Source organism: Euleptes europaea, chromosome 6 (genome assembly GCF_029931775.1).
Source record: "Euleptes europaea isolate rEulEur1 chromosome 6, rEulEur1.hap1, whole genome shotgun sequence".
NCBI classification, from domain to species: domain Eukaryota; kingdom Metazoa; phylum Chordata; class Lepidosauria; order Squamata; family Sphaerodactylidae; genus Euleptes; species Euleptes europaea.
Window position 1 is genome coordinate 53,413,375 of NC_079317.1, and position 20,730 is coordinate 53,434,104.

The 20,730-nt window shown below is 41.9% G+C and overlaps 1 protein-coding gene across 1 annotated transcript in view; it reads left to right on the plus strand.

The window, feature by feature from the left end:
• Positions 1-20,730, plus strand: part of STARD9 (StAR related lipid transfer domain containing 9) — a 105,609-nt gene that overhangs the window by 60,773 nt on the left and 24,106 nt on the right. The window contains exons 18-22 of the mRNA XM_056851284.1: positions 1,532-1,669; positions 2,171-2,253; positions 6,018-6,127; positions 17,406-17,599; positions 18,873-19,353. Of these exons, the coding sequence (XP_056707262.1) occupies positions 1,532-1,669; positions 2,171-2,253; positions 6,018-6,127; positions 17,406-17,599; positions 18,873-19,353 (1,006 nt within the window). The remainder of the gene's footprint in view (positions 1-1,531; positions 1,670-2,170; positions 2,254-6,017; positions 6,128-17,405; positions 17,600-18,872; positions 19,354-20,730) is intronic.

Below are 20,730 nucleotides of genomic sequence, written 5' to 3' on the forward strand. Positions count from 1 at the left end.
GTGGGCCAAGAGATACGCAACATAAACCATGTGACTACTTTTGTGCAGTGTGAAGCTGCAGAGACACAGCTTTGTGGTGTGCAACCAATCTTTATAACCTTTACAACATGGACTTCGTTGTATATGATATGCTGATTCTACCCTCTGCTTTTATCCTTTTGAAGCTTGGGATACTACTCTCCCCTCCCCATTTCCCTTTCCCCCCCCCCAAATTCCACCCCAAAAAAGGTAAATGCTATTAAGAGTAGAACTTTGTAGCAGTCATGTTTAATATGCCTACTTGCAAGTCTTGTTTCTTTGGTATATTAAAATTTATTTTGTGATGTAACTAAGGATACTGTTCCTGAAGTCAACCAAATATTAAAGTGCATTTTCGCTGAATTCATTATCTGTATGCCCTGACCTGGATGGCCCAGGCTAGCCTGATCTCCTCAGAAGCTAAGCAGGGTCAGCCCTGGTTAGTATTTGGATGGGAGACCACCAAGGAAGTCCAGGGTTGCTGTGCAGAGGAAGGCACTGGCAAACTACCTCTGTTAGTCTCTTGCCATGAAAACCCCAAAAGGGGTCACCATAAGTTGGCTGTGACTTGACGGCACTTTACACACGCACATGAAGTTACTAATGGTAGCTGTAGAATATTAGGAAAATTATGTCATGTGTATTAAGACCAAATGTATTTCTGATATGTGGTACATGCTGTTGTGTAAACCGTTTTAAATTTAATAATAAACAAAAATTTAAAGAGAATTTGGGTGTATTTTAGGGGTGGTTCAATTACGATGAGCACTAAAAGGAAGTACATTATACTGGAAGAGCTTGCAAATGGAAAGCTGTCCTGGGCATAGAAAACAGAATAGTGTAGCATACCAAAGAGTCATTCGGAATACTATGGATGTAGTTTTTATTTCACCATGTTTTCCTATTATTTTCTTCGAGGTTTTTAAAAACGTGTGTTCGCTTTATTCTTGTTCCCATTCCTGTGAATTCTTTCCCTATCTGACATAGCTTCCCCAGAGATGTCCCTCAAAGAAACTATGTGATTTGTTTTGCATTCTTTTCACAGCTAAAGTAATGGACATATTTATTAAAACTAGCACAGCACAATTTGCCTGCCATAAAACAGCTTGGTATACCTAGCACTAAATTTACAGAAAAGTACAACATCCTTCAAGACCAGTTTGCTTTTTCAAAAGAGGGTTATCTCTTGAGAGAAAAGGTTTAATAATGCAATCCTGTGCGGTAACTACACAATTGCAATTGCTTGGAGTAATTCTCCATAGGTTTACACTATAAATCTGATGTGCATGAAGAACAGTATCTCCATTTTGTTTAGACTGTGACCCTTAGGGCAGGGGCTTGCATTGGGAGTGAGCTGCACAAATCATTTTATGTGCTATTTCAATGCATACATACATGTACTTATTTGTAATTCTGGGTGTTTGTGGTAGAGTTATGTACCAAGTTAATGATGTGGAACAAGGTTTTAAATTAATCTCCATAATTCAGTAAAAAGAAATGCATACATTTGCAGTTCTGCAAGGTGAATGGATTGAGAAGGACCACTGCATTATAGAAAACCAGCATGGGGTTGTGACTCTGCTGCCTCTTCAGGGAGCCCACTGCATTGTGAATGGCCACAAAGTCACAGATTCCTTCCGTTTGTCACAGGGTAAGTCCTGTACTTCTGCTTTTATACCACACTCCCATCAGCAAAACTTGGTATGTAACAATTAAATGCAGGAATAAATATTTGCTCTAATAACATGCATGTGGTATAATTATAAAGTGCTTTAAAACAGGAAGTACCTTCATCCTATGTTAACCCAGAAGTAAATCTTGGTTATTTAAGTGGGATTTTTGAGTCAACATGCAAAAGATTGGGCTGGAAATGTATTGCTTCAGGACCTTTGGGTGGAATAATAACTATTTTTTCAACATTATTTATAGTCTGCCTTTCTCTCTGGGTCTCAAGGCATATTACACAGAGTGAGTCAATACAATCAACGCAATGGGGCATTCAATAAACAGTGCAACCAGATTAGGATTGTAGAAATGTGGACCAACAGAAATCTAAAAACAGAACCAAAACAAAGCATCAGTATTAACATGACACTACAAGATGTTGTTTTTTTGCTGCAGCAGACTAACATCTCTCTGGAATTTGTCACAGGAGCTCTTGTTGTTCTGGGTAAAGCTCACAAGTTCAGGTTCAATCATCCAGCCGAGGCTGCCATTTTAAGGCAAAGACGATCGGTAAGCTTAGAGTGTGTTATACTTTCTTTTCTAATTGCTTTGTTGTTTCTCATTATTTTCTTGTAAAAAAAATTTCAGTGTTGCTCATTTGCAAACAAGAAAACTTAAATAGCTTCTTAAAGAAAATTGACAAAAATGGATTGTTGGCAATACACACACACTTACAAACAGTAATTGCCCATGACATTTTACAGATGGGCAGGGAACACAGGGGAAAAGAAAGACTCTCATCTCTGTTTCTCTGATATACTTTGTTTGTTTGTTTGCTTATTGCCTTTCTATCCCGCCCTCATTCCCAGCAAGCCAGGCTCAGAGTGGGTCATAACAGGATAAAAACACAGGTTAAAACATACAGCAAAATCATTCTTCATTATACATTAAAACAATAGAACAAGATGGCATTCTCTTTTGTTTGCAGCCACTAGACCCTAAACAGGCCTGGAGAACAGTGGACCCCAAATCTAGTTGGGGGAGGATGGGGAGGTCAGCAAATGATGAAAATGGAGAACAGCTTAAAGAAAGGCTTGCGGCTGCCTTCAGATGTAGTCCTAGCAGAACTGTTCTGGTTTGCAGGCTCTGCGGAACTCTGTATGTGTGTGTGTGAGAGAGAGAGAGAGAGAGAGAAAGAGAGAGACATTGGCTATCATATAAGTGTGATGTGGGGACTGCAGCAGAGGTCTTCAGGAGTGGCAGCTAGTCTAGTCAGAATATGAAGCAGCCTGTATTGGAAGTGGCTTAGGTTTGTGCCTTTTGGGATATCACTAAAGCACCTGGACCAGGAGCCTTTATAAAGGATACACCCTGCGTTACAGGCAGCAGTTGAACAGTTGAGAACCAAAATGAGCTGCTGAATACTGGAGAGAACTGCAGCCGGCACTAAATCTTTCACTTCCACAGTATCCCACACACAAGAAAAGGTGGTTAGCAGACGAAAGATCAGGGGATGGTTCCCTTGCAGTCCCTGAGGATGGAGCCAAATGAAGCCCCAAAGGCCCAGCGATATGATGTAACAAGCTCCACCTATGAACAATTAAAGAGAGCTAATCATAAAGAGATGGGTTCTCTGACCTGCTCAGACAAAGGACAGAGACTTGGGTGCACCTAGCAGGATTCCCTCTCAGGGCCAGCACTGTGTTCTTTAAGGCCATTACAGCTTGGAGGTGTGACAAAATGAATAAAGCCCTAAACAGCTTAGACCCTACATATCTGAGGGTAAGCATCCTCCCATAAATTTCCAGTGTGTCCTTGAGAATTCTAATTCACTTCAAAAATTCATGAGGAAAACTGAATTTAGTCAATGTAGCAAAGTTCCATTATTTTTTATCAAAAGCTTTTTCATCATCAAATGAGAGAATGACAACTTGATCACATCTATTTCTATTTAAAGTAATCAGATCAGTGACCAGCCTAAGATTATCAGAGCCTTGCCTGCCTCATAATTCCCACCTGGTCTACATGTACCGAAGGTGTATTATCTAGAATAGCAGTTAATATCTTAGCATCTACATTCATCAAAAAACGAGGATGTAAATTTGCACACTGAGTATGGTTTTGCCTGGCTTTGGGATCACAGTGGTATAATGACAGTGGCAATGAGTCAGACTCAAAAAAATCTCATTATACAATTGGTAAAGTTTAGAAATTAAGGAATGTGAAAAGGTTTTATACCATTTAATCGGCAACCCACCTGGTCTTGGAGATGTGCCATTATTCATATTAATTATCACTGTCTTTATTTCATCTACATGCAAAGGACTTAATGATATGAGGGTGTGGTCAAAAATAATAATAGCATCTATATCACAGGTAATAATCATTGAAGTGGAAGCAGTTATAATGCACAGAAGAAATAATAGTATAATCTCAGTCCACTGGGTGCACTATATGCCAGGGATCAATCAACCCTAGTTCAGCCATGTAGGCTTTGAGTGCAGATCTTACCAAGGAATATTCTTTGCATGGGGGTGTGCTTCAATCCAAAACTGTGTCTAGTATGTCATTAAAATCTCCCCACATCAACAGATAGTCACATGTAACATTTGCCAAGTAGCTGAAACACCAATGAAACGTGTTTGAAGTGTCCACATTTGGACCATACACATTAATCATAACAGTAATAGAATCAGAACTTTTCACTACCAGAATAATTAAGTGACCATTTGAAACTGTAATCACTTGCTGCACCTGAAAAGAAACACGGTTGTGAATCAATGTAGCAACACTTTTAGATTGATTACATGTATCTGTAACATATACCTCACCAACCTGATCCTTACACAAGTAATTCTTATCTTTTGCCATTATGTGAGTTTCTTGTAAAGACCTTTCAACTTGGAAATAACATTTTTACACTTATCGGAATCTCTCAGGTCCTTAACATTCCATGATATCATGTTGAACATAGCACTTGAATATATATATATATCTGTTTCCCAAGTGTGGCACCCATCTGCGGATATCTAAATCTGTGGATCAGGGCCACATTTGCCCAAAACAGATTTTTCTGCAAAATTGAGGAACTCCCTAGGTTTGCAGAAAAATATGAAAAGTTTTTAAATAATTATTTGGGGGATTTAGATTCCCCCCAAATTAAAGTGTTGTCTACTGTTGGGAAGCTGGAAATGGGCCTGGTGACTGCTGCTGCAGTGGAGCCCTGATGACTGTCGTTGCTAGCGGAGCCTGGGAACCTAGTTGTGGCAGAGCCCGGGAGTCACTGGCGTGCTCGACCACAGTGGCAGCACAGCCTTGGGAGCCGCTGTGGGCCTGGCCATGGTGGCGGCAGACACCAAGAGCTACACCAGGCCTGGTGGCAGTGGTGGATGCTAGGAGCAGCTCAGAGCAGCTCCCAGACACTGCTGCTGCTATGGCTGGGCTCCATGGCGAGTCGTACCAGATGGGAGGTTAGGTGGCATTCCCCCTCCCCGCAGGTCTTGTGGGCCCCCCACTTGTAATGTATCTGATCCACCATGCCCAGTTCCCCAGTCATGGAAAAATTTCCAAGTATCATATAGAGAACCTTACTATCTATGAAGTATTTAACAAAAAATAGAGAGAAAAAAAACATATGATGTAAAAGTTACTAAGACAAACAGATTAGACAACAAAAATAAAACTAAGTAAAACAATAAAATAATTGATTAAAACTGCAATGGGCAACAGTAGCTTGTAGACAACATGCTGCCATACAGCGTCTCCACTCAACCCCCCCCCCCCCAATCATTGGAGCTGAGACCCAGAACTATAAACAAAATTTGGAAGTGGCGAGTCTGTTGCAGTGTAGTTGCATTGCACATGTTTTACTGGACTTTCTTGTGCACAACCCATTTAGAACTGAAACTGGTATTTTGGAAAAGTGGGGCTTGACTTACTATACTTCAATGATAATGTTCATATGGCCAATTCGGCCCTGAACAATGTCACACTAAGATCAACATTTAAAAAGAACTATATAATTTGACATGTTAAGCATTCATATTAATTTATTTTTTACTCCTGTAGAAACCTTTCCCAGTAGATTATGCACATTATCTTGCGAACACGACACTACAAGTCTTTCCTGCCTGCATATACACTTGTGGTGCTAGTGAAATAAATGTGCAGAAATCTTTGATTCATGGCAAACATTGATATAAAGCTTCATGGAAGTGAGATTTAAATGTGTAGTTCAGCTATATAGGCCTACGGAGCAGGGGCCTTTATTCTAATGCTAGCATCTGTTATGATCACCAGGAGTTTAGCCTTCTCCCTCCTTTTCTTTTTCATAGATCAGTGAGACCTCTTCTACTGTGAGGTGTAGATCTCTTGAATGGTTAAATCTGGATGGAGACTTTGCACCTTTGCTTTCCCATAACTTGTATCCAGCTGAAAAAGAAAGGTAAGCTTAAACCTATTTGACAGAATACAAATGCCATTTAACCAGATTCTGGTTTTAAAAGAAATGTTGCAAAGACAGAGTTTTTAATTTGTAATACTTTGTTTTAACAATACAGCAACATGTCCTTTAAGTGGATCATTTTATTATTCTTACATTATTCTTACATTATTCTTATTATTATTCATTTTATTATTCTTACATTATTTCTTACAGTAGTATGACCATCACTAATACTGTAACACTGAATCGTCTTCTGCGTTATTTTGAAAACCTCACTCCTCTTAATGGCAGGAAATACTAAATTCATTGTTGAAGCCACTCCGTGACTTTCCTTCCATTTTGGATGAAGGAGAAATAATAAGGATGTAGGGTCATGTGTTTCATCCAGAAAATGTGTTTTGCATCAGTGGTTAGTAATATGTGACTAAAGTATATTACATTGTTTGCTTTCACAGTTCGTATTCCTACAGTTCATAGAGAATTCATTCTTCTGAAAATTGTTAAGAAACTACCATAGCCTATAATCAGACATCCACTGACACGGGATACATAGAACTGCTGTTGGGTTTTTTTTTTAATTTGAATAAATTTGTATGCATCACATAAATTTCAGTAAATTAAGGTGTGGACAAGGCAGTCATTAGTTTTCTCCTCAGTATTAGGCCTAGCTTTTTTGTTCCATTCTTGGATTTGTTCAGATGTTATACGTAAACGTTAAGATCATTGTTCCGATCTTAAATTATTAGAAGGACTTACTAATTATGAAAGTCATTATTTAACCTTTTTATATAATAAACTAAAAATGTAGCATTAATTATTAACACCCTCATTCCCTAACCCTGCCCTTTGTTGAACGACAGTGATGACATTCTGAATGCTGAGTGGCAAGATTTGAATAGAATAAACAGTGCAGCTTCTGTGAAAGAAGAGATCTGGCTCTTCACACAGACAGGATCTGAAACAGTTTGTAAAACTGTTGAATCTAGAGAAGAGAGAAGTGATGCTTTGAAAAGTGTTATTTATCATTGTGGTATCTGTGCAGTCTAGGGTTGGCAGGTCCCTCTTCGCCACCGGCAGGAGGTTTTTGGGGCAGAGCCTGAAGTGGGTGGGGTTTGGGGAGGGGAGGGACTTCAATGTCATAGAGTCCAATTGCCAAAGTGACCATTTTCTCCAGGTGAACCGATCTCTGTCGGCTGGAAATCAGTTGTAATAGCAGGAGATCTCCAGCTAGTACCTGGAGGTTGGCAACCCTAGTGCAGTCCCTCATGGGTACTGACACACACACAGGCCTGTCACAGAGAGTTTTTTGAAGCTCAAAAACACCTAATGGCTCTATGTCCTCCTCTCCCACACTGTTTTCCTGCCTTTCACTGTGATTTAGAGGGGGTGGAGTGCCCTTAGTTCTCTGTTGCTGCCGAGAGAAGTTCCTTTGTTGAAGCTTCATTCTAATAGCTGGTTACTGCCAGAAAATACATACCTTAACCTAATTCACAGTGGGTAGCTGTGTTAGTCTGTTTGCAGTAGTCAAAAAGGGCAAGAGTCCAGTAGCACCTTAAAGACTAACAAAAATATTTTCTGGTAGGGTATGAGCTTTCGTGAGCCACAGCTCACTTCTTCAGAGAAGTGTCTGAAGAAGTGAGCTGTGGCTCACGAAAGCTCATACCCTACCAGAAAATATTTTTGTTAGTCTTTAAGGTGCTACTGGACTCTTGCCCTTTTGGATACCTTAACCTACTGGCCTCTTTGGGCCCAAGTGACCAGAGTATGGCACAAAAAGCACTCTTAAAAAAATGCAGGCCTGCGGGTTGAAAATTCCCCACGCAGAAGACCATGACAAATGCCTCCTGTATCTTGGTGAAGAGCATGAACATCTTGTGCTACTCTGTAGAACATCTTGTGCTACTCTGTTAGTCACCATTTCACGACAATAACTAGGCACAATAGAGCCTCCCATCTAAAAGTGGTGCTGTGGGAAAACTTTGGTGCTGCTTGCGAGAAAAACTCGAGCGCTACTCTGCCTTCTGTTGCTGACAGTTGGATCTGAGCTTCCTCAGTTCCTAAGGCTCCTACACTGAACACGGTCACTCTGGGCTAAATGCATCAGACAGGAAGGGCTACAGACTCTGCCCCTACAGACCATGAACACAGTTCCTCGGAACCGCCACCTCAGAAGCCTTGCCATAAACACGAGCATCTGGGCAATTCACCGAAATCAAAGTTATTGTTCACCCCCTCTCTTCCCTGATCCAAAGGCTCAGTCACACAAGCCATCTCTGGAACCAGTCAAAGAGGCAACCTCTGTTCCAAGACCCTGACCTCATTAGGCCACTCACCTTTCTCGTCCTGCTCCGGAGAGTGATGTAGGAAGTTTGGAACCCTTATCCCCTGTCATTAACCCAACCCCACATCTCACTGTATGGTGATCCACAACTAGACAGCTAGTATGGTGTAGTGGTTAAGAGTGTCATACTAGTATCTGGGAGACCCAGGTTTGAATCCCCATTCATGCCACGGACGCTTGCTGGGTAACCTTGTGCCTGTCACACACACTCAGCCTGATGTCCACTCTCTCATGTCCAATCTGTGACACCTTCCATGGTCCCTAACTACCTGACCATCAGATGCTGTGGCCTGGGTATGTGGGTTGGGCTCTGGCCACCACAGCACCATTGGAGGGATGCCATGTCACATTCCCTGCAACCATACATGATTCTGTACCTGCTCCCATTTGGCAATGACCTGAATGTTCTGGCATGCCCATTATGTCTCCAGTGGCCTGTCCCCCATCCCCCATCCTGGGGGATGCTGGTGGCATGGCACTGCACCTTGGGTTGGCACCAGATGCTATGACTGGTGCAGTCCCAGTGGAGCTGGGGACATCAGAGCTGCTTCCTGGGCAAGGGCTTATCCTGTACAGCGCATCCCCCAGCTTCTTATTCATGTGGGTATATTATTAAGAGGTAGCAGCTAGAGACCAGGTGTGAGTAGAAGGATGTTGTGGCTTATGAGTCAGCAGGGCTTGGATGTTCTCACAGTACATCAAGGGCCAACTACTGGCCACCTGGAGCAGCTGGTGGGCATTACTGGGGACATGGGCATGTGGCAGACATGTATCTAGGGGCTACTAACAGACATGTCAACACTCAGTGGTCCCAGCCAGCCTCCACCTTTATGGCCACCCCACTCCACTGGTGGCTGGGGTTCCCAGAGGTGGCCTCCGGGGCCAGTCTTGCCAACATACCTGTGGTGCTGGGAGGTGTCCCAACCATGGAATGCCAGGCACCTGTGGCCAGCCCCATTGTCCTGGGACAGCACATGGTGGACTAGAATCAGAGGTGCGGGTATGCTTTGGGTGATGGTGTGTGGTTGGGGGGGGACTCCCCCCTTTTTTGTGTTGCTTCCTCCAATCTGTTTGATGGAGACCTGTGCCTTCAAGAGCATGGGATGAAGTCCGCAGGTGTGGCTGGCTCTGTGTGGGCCTGACCCCCCCTGCCCTTCTCATGTGGTCCTGGGGCCAGGTTCCTGTGGCTGCCTTCCTTTGATTGGTTGGTTCCTTCCTGTCCGTCACGCCATTACCGTTGCACCCCTGTGATGTCTTGAAGGCACTATGGCATGGTCGCTGGGACAACGGCGTAGTCTTGGCTCGTGCAGCCCTCGTGCAGGGGGGTTTGCCAGGTCCCCAGCCTAAGCAGTTTCCCCTTAGGGGAGTGCCAGTGGCCAGCTGTCTCCACCATACTGGTCCTGAGGATCACTCTGTGTCATAACAGTGGCTGAGAATTTTTTTACACTAGGATAATCCTAGGCTTTCCAGAAAGCTGTGATTTAGGATGTGTGGAATTTACAGTAACAGCTTGGGGTATATATGTCTGTGGAATTCAATCTTTATCATGTGTGTGTTTTGTGAAAAGTCACAAATCATCAGGGATTTATTTAATATGTCTGATTATCTTTGAATATGGATTTTTTTTTAAGTTGATGCAAGAGTTCGTTGTTCCTTTTCATAAATCCTGAGACTGCATCCCACTGCACCACCTCAGAAGAGCCAGAAAGAAGAGCTTTAAGAGAGAACTATCTCGAGTCACTGTTGTAGTGTACAGTAGAGGAGCTAGTGAGTTAAATTTCATGCTTGGTCCTGCGCAGCTGCCTTGCTCTTCTGCTGTTCTGTGTTATGCTGATGATGTGGTGTGGCATTGGGGGAAAAACAGCCTCCCATTTGGATAGATGTGCCAGGGACAGGATGTATTGGAGAAAAATGCAAATCAGTGCATCGGCTTGTCGTAAGTGCTTTGAGTGCCAGCCTTGTATGATTTGCAGAAATACTTACAGCTTGGTGAGATCTTCTTTCTCTCTGTATTCTATTGTTTGAATCTAATAACTAGATTAATAAAGTGTGCTTCATATTTAGGGAGTCTGCAAGAAAGAAAGCATTTTCTGATTTAGCTGAGGTCTTTGCTTTTTAAAATTAAGAAAAGGGGCTGTATTTTTCCTTTTGCCTGAGTTTTTTTTTTTTTTTAATCTGAGTCTCAGTATATGGTTGCCGCAAAGCACTCGGATTCATTTCCAGGCTGTTGCTGCGATAGCTACTGGAAACTGCATTATGCTGTAGAAGCCGCCAGATTCTGCATCAGCCTGAGAGGTGCTTTGGGAGTAGGGGGAGAGTTACACAATAGGATCCCAGACATCTGATGACAGAACAGCCCAGAGAAAATGGTTGATTCCACCAAAGGTTGATTTGATATGCTTACAGCAAACTTCACGTATAGAAAAAGAAGATGAAAAATAAACCAATTGTTTTTATAATCCTGGAATTATTCTCAGTATTTTGTTAGCTTAAGGTCAATGATATTTTAATATACCTTGCATTTATTATTTCTTAACATATTTGAATGTTTTGATAATGCTGTAAATGTTTGCTCAATCTTGAAATGCATGTGAGAAATGTATGTCGTATTCCACAAAGGCTCTGTTGTCTTTATTCCTCAGTTTAAATGCAGGTCTTGTCTGTTTCGTTCTGCACAAATAGAAATAATTTATTGGTTCTTGTAGGTTATCCGGGCTGTGTAACCGTGGTCTTGGAATTTTCTTTCCTGACGTTTCGCCAGCAACTGTGGCAGGCATCTTCAGAGTAGTAACACTGAAGGACAGTGTCTCTCAGTGTCAAGGGTGTAGGAAGAGTAATATATAGTCAGAGAGGGGTTGGGTTTGAGCTGAGTATTGTCCTGCAAAAGTATTGTCCTGTAAGTATCAAGATAATGTGCTAATGAGGGTATGGTATGTTAATATGGAACCATTGTATCCTGAAGTGATCTGTTAATGTGTGTAATCCAAAACTAATCTGTATGGCTATTGTTGAATGTTGTCTTTGTCTGGAGGTTTTTCACTAATGGACCGTGCAAGACGGATCTGTGAACCACAGTTTCTCAAGGAAGAAACTAACCATCTAAATCACGCACTGCTAGCAAACGGCTACTCCAAGAATGAAATCAGAAGGGCCATTGAACCAAACAAAAATCAGAAAACTCAAGAAAAACAGTCTCCCATAGGAAAGGTATTCTTGCCATTTATTAAAGGAGTCACTGATAGGATGGAGAAACTTTTGAAAAAACATAACCTACAAACAGTGTTTAAACCCACCAAGAAAATACAACAAATGCTACGATCAGCAAAAGACAAAAGAGACCCCCTCACCTCTGCAGGAGTATATCGTATACCTTGCAGCTGTGGAGAAGTTTACATCGGGACCACAAAACGCAGCATACAAACAAGGATAAAAGAACATGAAAGATACTGCAGACTTGGCCAACCTGAGAAATCAGCAGTGGCTGAACATGGACTGACACAAACAGGACACAGGGTCTTATTCCAAGACACTGAAAGACTGGACAATTCTACCAACTATTTTGTCAGATTGCACAGAGAAGCCATTGAAATTCATAAACATCAGCACAACTTTAACAGAAAAGAGGAGAGTTTAAGAATGAATAAGGCTTGGCTTCCTGCCCTGAAAAACCTCCAGACAAAGACAACATTCAACAATAGCCATACAGATTAGTTTTGGATTACACACATTAACAGATCACTTCAGGATACAATGGTTCCATATTAACATACCATACCCTCATTAGCACATTATCTTGATACTTACAGGACAATACTTTTGCAGGACAATACTCAGCTCAAACCCAACCCCTCTCTGACTATATATTACTCTTCCTACACCCTTGACACTGAGAGACACTGTCCTTCAGTGTTACTACTCTGAAGATGCCTGCCACAGTTGCTGGCGAAACGTCAGGAAAGAAAATTCCAAGACCACGGTTACACAGCCCGGATAACCTACAAGAACCAATGAACTCTGACCGTGAAAGCCTTCGACAGAAATAATTTATCTCTGCCTATGTTAAAGTAATTTCATTTGCCATCCTGATAGTTTGAACTGTTTGCGAATTTGAAATATTGAGAATCAGAGCAGTTGAGGATTTCTTCTTGTTAGAAATATAGACATTTAAGAATGCATGAAGAGAGCTGAAGTTGTACCAGTATATGGATGAGGATCTTTCTGTCTACAAGAACCACCTGTGTGAATTTTGGGATGTGGAACCCTGCTTTTATAAACCAAAATAATTTTACTTACATTAATTTTGAATGTGATGTTTGTATACATATGTGCAAAACAGAGCTTTCAAATGTGCATATGATAAAACCTCCAATTTCAGGTGGTATTGGTCTAATAGCAATTTCAAGTTATTCTGTCAGTGATTAGCTACAAAACCAGCCAGTATGCCCTCAGTTCAGTTATGCCTAGTAAACACTGGCATTCACATTTTCTTAATTTCAGCAGTAAATGCAGACTAAATGGATGTGAACCCCAGTTCTGCCATTTTCAAGTTCCTTATTACCAGCAGAGATGCTTTATGCATTCTGTCTGATTTATAGGACATAAATATCGGGCTGGATGCATTTTTATTAGAATCATAGAAATCATAGAATCATAGAGTTGGAAGGGACCACCAGGGTCATCAAGTCCAACCCCCTGCACAATGCAGGAAACTCACAACTACCTCCCCCACAAACCCCCAGTGACCCCTAGAAGATGGCCAAGATGCCCTCCCTCCCATGAATTGCCCAAGGTCATAGAATCAGCATTGCTGACAGATGGCCATCTAGCCTCTGCTTAAAACCTCCAGGGAAGGAGCACTTACCACCTCTCGAGGAAGTCTGTTCCACTGTTCTTCCTAATATCAAGACGGAAACTGTTTTGATTTAATTTTAACCTGTTGGTTCTGGTCCGACTTTCTGGGGCAACAGAAAACAACTTGGCACCATCCTCCATATGACAGCCTTTCAAGTACTTGAAGATGGTTATCATCTCCCCTCTCAGTCTTCTCCTCTTACCTATCTGCTTATTGTAGGTCTCAATATAGAAGAAATGTTATGTTTTGTTCCTAGCGTGAGTACCTCAGCCTTTCTTAAATTAGTCACGTAAGTAGAACAGGTGGGAAGTATTGAAACCACTTATGACATTTATGCTTTTATGCCGTCTCCCCATTCATTACTGAGATATCAATAGCTGAAGAGGTCTGCCATATTATATTATATAAGCATTATTTTCAAGGCCTGGCCAGTTAATGGTTCATGGGGCAAGTATCTTGTCTTTAGTAGAAGCCGTTATTGAATATTAGATCATAAATGTTTCTGTTATGCAGCACTTTGGCTGCTGTTTGTTGAGATGCAACTTCTGTATGTAAAGGATTGGCATCTTCTTGAAAAGTAATAGCCTATCATTTAGCAGTCATTAGAAGACCTGTTCTCCTTGACTTGAAGTGCAATCCTAAGGGGGGGGGTGTGTGAATGCGCTCAGGCAGCTGACTGACTTATGTTGGCATATCTCCAAGATAAGGTGACATAAGGCCCAATTACCCCAGATCAGGACCCCAGTACCACTCCTCTGATCTTAGATGCCACTGCAGCCCTGCAGTGGTTACCCATTGGCGCAACTGAGGCATAGCCCCCTGCGCCAGCGGAGCTCCTCATCCCTCCCTGCCGCACTCCCTGTTGACCCCATCTGTGATTCCCTTGAGGGCTGCCCTATGACACATCCAAGAGGGAGGGCTTTGGGGTGGTTTGGTGGTTGTGCATGTGCCACTGGTCCCCCATCATGGTCATCTGCCAAACATAGCAGGGGCCCAGCATCACCTCCAAGGCTGACCTCATACCTGGTCCCCCCACCCATATCTCACTGGCTGCTATTGAAAGGATGGGTCATCTGGGTGAATGAGCCACTGTGGTGCGGTGGTTAGAGTGTCAGACTAGGATCTGAGAGCCTCAGGTTCAAGACCCCACTCATGCCATGGAAGCTAGCTGGGTGGCGGTGGGGCCAGTCACAGAGACTTAAATGGTTAGGACTGGTGTTTTGGAAAAGGGTAAAAGTAACTTTCTTGCCAATTTAGAGAAGGTGAGATCTGCAAAACAAGCAGACAGAGTTCTTTTGCATTTTGGTTCTGTCAGCATCTTTTTAGAAGAACTTGTTAGTCTTCCTAAAAGAGTGAGATGATATAGGCCTAATATGTGTCATTTATGAATTAAATTCAAAGTTTGAATCTATGGCATTATTGTATGCTTTTAAAAATGTTTACCACTCTAAACCTTTACAATGGGCTGGAAGAAAATTTAAAAAAAAATTAAGACACTACCACCACTGTCCTCATCACTCAGGACTACTAAATTCATAGATGAATGCAGCTACATGGGTTCTTGTGGAAGCAACACACTCCAGACTTCCATGCCTAAAGGTAACTTTCATGTGCTCTGTAGAGAGCCCATGCATTGCTTCATTGCCCTCTACCTGCTGTGGGATGTGTACTGCACTGAGCCCCTTGCCCCGTCATGTATCTCTTCAACCCAGCACCCCCAAGTACACCTCCTCAAACTCAGGCTCTGGCCCAGCAGGCAGGGGAGGAGGAGATGAACTCCCACTTGGGGTTCATAGTCGGGACAGCTGCACCCTTTGTGTAATGTTTGTTGGTTTCTCAAACACATCTGGTAGGGCACTACAGAAAATTAAATGCAGGAATAGGTGGGTGCTGAAGTCATAGTTTGCCATCATGGCACCCACGTTGGCATGAGGGCAAATTCGCCAGTGTCTGGGTGCCACCAGCCCCTGCCACCAGCACAGCCGCACCAGCAGGGCTTTCCCAGAAAGCAATGTCTGCACCAGCAGGGGAGGGGGCATTCCCAGGGCTTTCCCAGGGGTGGAGCTGCCTTTAATCAGCTTCCACGTCCCTTTTGCCCCAGGAACAGCGAACAGCCTTGGGGCGGCGGCAGGGCTGCCTCACCTTTTTTGGTGGTGCAGCCCTGCTGCTCTCTATGGGGCATTTCCCCTTCTTTTTAATTTTAAATGTTTTAAAAAGGGGGGTTTGCCTCCACGATGGCTAGGACGCCTCAGAGAAGGAGGTGCAACTGTGCTGCTCCCAGCTGCTGTGGATCCTCCCCCTCCCTTCAGGAATGAGCTGCCCATGTTGAGAAGGTAACTTAGAATGAGCAGAATATGGAGGCTACTCCTAATAGTGTGACTAGTATCGATTCAGTAAACCACAATTTTAATTTAATTCCACATTAATCCTGGGCATTATAAGTCTATCTTTCCATGAAACTGTTAGATTTGAGTCCAGAATCACCTTAGAGAGAACAACAAGAGTTCCAGGGTGTACCCTTTTGAGAGCTCCCTTCGTCAGACACAGTAGAATAGAAGTGGAGATCTGAGTCCTTTTATCCTAGTCAGAAGGTGGCTGTTGTAAAGTATGTAGAAGGATGCAAAGGTACAATATATATTGTAATCAGCTTTATTAGTGGTGGTGGAGGAAATTGCTATCAAACCACAGCTGATTTATGGCGACCCTGTAGGGCAGTGGTTCTCAACCTTTTTTGCTCCATTCCCCCCTTTCACCATTGTTCAGAATATAATTCCCCCCTTCCCAAGATAGTCATAAACTTTATTGAATGTCACAGGTTAAATTAAAAACAAACTACAATTTTACAGATTGTACATAATCTACAGGACATCACACTTTGCTGAATAGTGGTCCCAATTCTCCCCCCCCCCCGGAACCCTAAAATTCCCCCCTGGAGGGAATTCCCCCCTTGTTGAGAACCCATGCTGTAGGGTTTTCAAGGCAGGAGACATTCAGATCTGGTTTGCCATTACCTGGCTCTGCATCACAACCTTGGTATTCCTTGGAAGTCTCCCATCAAAATACTAGCCAGGGCCAACCCCTCTAACTTCCGAGATCTGAAGTGATTGGGCTAGCTTGGGCTAGCCAAGGGTGCTTTTAAACCTATTCTGAAGCTGAATGTGTTTTTCTATGCATTTCAGTCATCTTAAAGCAGTGTTTCCCAATCTGTGGGTTGCGAAGCCTCTGGGAAGGGGTCAGAGGACAGCCCTTCCTAATGGTGGCTCCTGCCATTTCCATCCTTCTCTTTCTTTCATCCAAAATCTCAGTCTACAATTTTAACCATTTTACATCTGACAGTCATACTAAAACCAAAATTTATCTTTACTTTCCATAGTGTATTAGGTACCCTGGTAAGCCTCTTTGACTATCAATAATATACCCCTTAGCTCTAGTAATCGATTTTTCAAGCTACTACTTCAGCATCAACATAGTTTCTGCCCACCTGTTTATTTTATCTTCTGACTTCTCAATTAATAATCTTAGCTAGCAAGAATGACCTCTACCATATACCTAGGGTTGCCAGCCAGTGACTGGCAACCAGTGGGAGTTGGGGGATGGGGACATGGGAGTACTGTCAGTGCGACAGCATTACATCACTTCTGTGTTTTCCTGGACATCAGCCTCTCTAGATTTTTGTTGGAATCAGTAATGAAGCAGTGCATGAGAAACAAGTATTAACAAGTAATCAGTGGCATAAATGAAAATTTTACAAGGAAAGAAGTTTGTAGTTTGTTTAGACTGAGTAAATAATTAATGGATCTAACGATAGGTTCAGTAGTTTAGTCAGTTATAACTTGGCAGTAAAAAAAAACAGTCTGTTATCGTGAGGAGGCTAATATTAAGCTTTTTTGATTTATGGCTATGTGAGAATTCTGAGCTTACTATGACATCACACACACATAACATACACACACCGCTATTTTTAGCCTCAGTGTCTTTGCCACCCTTCATTAGTAGCTGAATTTTTAATTGTACAGACACTAGATATTTTCATAACATAACATCATGCTTCTTTCCTGGTTTAAAGTCTTTGTCAAATTACCCAGCAGTAAACAAGTAGATGCCATCCATGAAGAAGGCCAGCCAAAAGAGAAAAACAAGGATGTTCGCCGCAGTAAGAAACTTCAAAAGCAGCTGCTAATAGTTGAAGAATTACAACAGCAGATCTTGGATGGAAAAATTAAAGCTGAACAAGAGCTAGAACATGATCAGGCAGTAATCAATCAGCAGGTCAGAGAAAGTGAGTTCTTTTCCTGCTGTTCCTTTCTTATTAGTTTCCAATCCAGTTTTTGCATTTTGCGCTACTGTTGCAATTTTCTCAATTTATTCTTAAAATGAGGTTAATATTTAAGCAGTTGTTTGCTTTTGTTAACACTCTTCCATCAGTTCTATGGGTCTCTTCAAAAGATTGTATATGACGCACTCTAGATCATCTTGAACTAGTTGTCTGCATTTTTTTCTTGCCTTTAAATTAGGAAACAGCCACAGAATCGATAATTAGGGCTGCAACAAAAATTGTGCAATTTCAATATTAAAATGAAAAGCGTATGTATCTTTGGGGTGGTATCTTTTCTCCCCCAATACTTTGATGTTCAAAAGATCTCTGGCTGCTGCTATTTTGATGCCATCTGCAGAGGGGATAGTTCTTTCTCCTTATTGATCAGTTGCTTGTGTACCGGCCCAAAAGAGATTCTCTGGTAAACAGACTTTTGCCACAGTGCCCCATAGTCAGATTTGGCTACATAATTACAAATAAGAATGACAGATTTCCCTAAATAGGGCAAATGAGAATGAAGGCAAGTTAGGCCAATGTTTCCTCAGTTAGTCACATGGGTGGTTCCCTACAGAGACCAAGTAGGGAACAGAATCTATCACAAAGGATAATTGAAGCTAATTAAGAGATGGGAAACTGTGCTAAAATTGTGCTTAAAAATGGTTTGTGATTAGATTTGGTTCAGGCTTACTAGTGCTTCTCTGATGAATACAATTCTTCCAGTTTACCAGCAACATTTTGGTTGTGATGAGCATCTGAGTAAAAGATATCTATAGGCCATTTCATATGGTTTAAATAGGAATGAGCAAGCTTCCTCACACTCAATTTGGAAAGAGTCCAGCACTTTACAAACAGCATTAGAGATCTCTTGGAAACAGCCTCCCTCCCCCCCCCACTAAATCACTTGTTCCTGTGAGCCCCAAGGTCTCCATACTTCCATTGGCTGCTGTTGCTCTGCAGAGGTGGTGATATGGAAAGAGGGAAGGGCGATCTCTGTCTGCTCCTCCCAGTGTCTACAGTGATGGTTGCAGAGGTGTCCTCCCGCTTCCCCTCTCCAGCACCCTCCTCCTCCTCCTCCTCCCTGGCATTTTGAAGGTCAAGGCACCAAGGAGACTGGGAAATGTATTTTTCCAAAGTATCCCTAATACCCTCTATAATACCCTGTATTATTAATAAATTAGAAACATTATAAGATTGCTAAGACTTACTCATTTCCTTGCTTTGTTCTCTCGGTTCCTAGACAAGCAGTGGCTCATTAATGAAAAGAAACGGCTGTCAGTGCAGCAACAGCAGGAATCTGCTGTGCAGACAGAAGTCAAATCGTATGCAGAAGCAGGAGTCCAGAATATATTGGAACTGGAGATCTGCCCTTCTCCGATACAGCAGAACAAAAAGAAATTGGTACAGCTAGAACTTTTGCAGAAATACTCCTTGAAGAAAGCAGAAAGAAATTTAAGGCGGAAGAAGGTCAAACTATACTTAGAGAGGATTGTGAAGAAGCAAAAATTACTTGAGGCCAAGAAAAACCTGGAACAGTTAGAAGCTAGTTGCTGGATCAACGAAGATAATGTGAAACATTCCTGTCTTCTCTATCAAGATACCATAGTAACTTCTTGGGACTGCCAGCATCCAAGGCCAGGCCAGTCATCGGGTGCAAGCTCTTTGCAGCACAGAAGGAATTCCTTTTTAAATCTTCAGCTACCACATGTCCCCAGTTGCTGGTGAATGCGCTGTGATATTTTCTTGTAATCTGGTTTGACCAAGTATATTTTTCATACTTAGAATTAATTTGGGAATATACTAGTGAGAGTATGAGCTGTAATCCTTAATTGGTTTAATTGGTAGATTGATGAGCTAAAAGTATAATAATTTAATCACTAAAGGTCCAGTCTTCCAGGACATTTTGATTCATATGTGCTGCTGTAATAGAGAACAAAATATTTAAGTTTGCCTGTCCTTCTCACAATAAGAAATAGCTTTTCTCCTGGTTCTTTTGCTAGGCTGAAAATACATTAATATTGAGCTTTCGGTAATATACAGATTTAGTTATATTCAATTAATTAATATAATAAAGGGAAGATTATTGATTAAATAAAATGTCTTTAGTCTTTTGACAGTCCTAGTAACAGCTGTGCATGGAGCAGCTTTGTACCAATTACCAGTGTAATCATTACATTTGTACAGGAAAAATCTTGGAATTAATTGAATGTTAGACTTGAAAAAGTGATAGCTGTATTTATTTTATGGTTTCCTGGAATTAATAACCAAACCTGACTGGTTTCCATTAAGAACTACCAAATTACTATGCCAATAAATAAGGGTATGAATGAATGAACGAAATACCAAATTTCCAGTAAGAAATACCAAATTTCTTACCGGTCCTGTTAACTAATGGTAGCATGGCTATGTGGGGGTGGGGGCCGTACATAAGATCAGCAAATAGTACAGTAGCCAGATTTGAAGGGGGAAATTACAAGCACGAGAATCCTTGTCCATCAAAAACTATCAGCTCTTAAAATCTTTAATTAACTCATACCGTGCTACCAATGACTGGTTAGTTAGCTCCCCTAGCATGGTTTGACAGCTAAAGCCTTTCATTTATCCTGTAGATTAGGAGAGACCCACCCATCCCATCTCCAGGTTGCCAATAGGGGTGTGCTCCAAAAATTTTCCCAGAATGTTTTGGATTTGGGTTTAATAAACCTGAAAATTTTTGGAAAAGCCAAAAAAGCCAAATCCTCATGCCGATATAGGTTTTTTTCCTGACCTTTTTCAGCTTTTCCAAATATTAAAAATATTTGAGTCTAGTAAATCTTTGCGGGGCTCTGGGGGGTTGTTTTTAAGGTAGAGGTACCAAATTTGCAGTGTAGCTGCTGGTGACTCTCCTTACAAGAACCCTCAAGTTTGGTAAAGATTGGGTCAGGAGGTTCAATTTTATGGGGCCCCATTTTTCTCCATTGGAAACAATGGAGAATGGATGGGGTACTCTCTTTGGGGGCCCATAAAATTGGACCCCTTGACCCTGTAAAGATTCTCAATATAGTATATATATATATATACTAAAGGCTTTTGGGGGGCGCTTTTTCCGGTTTGGCATA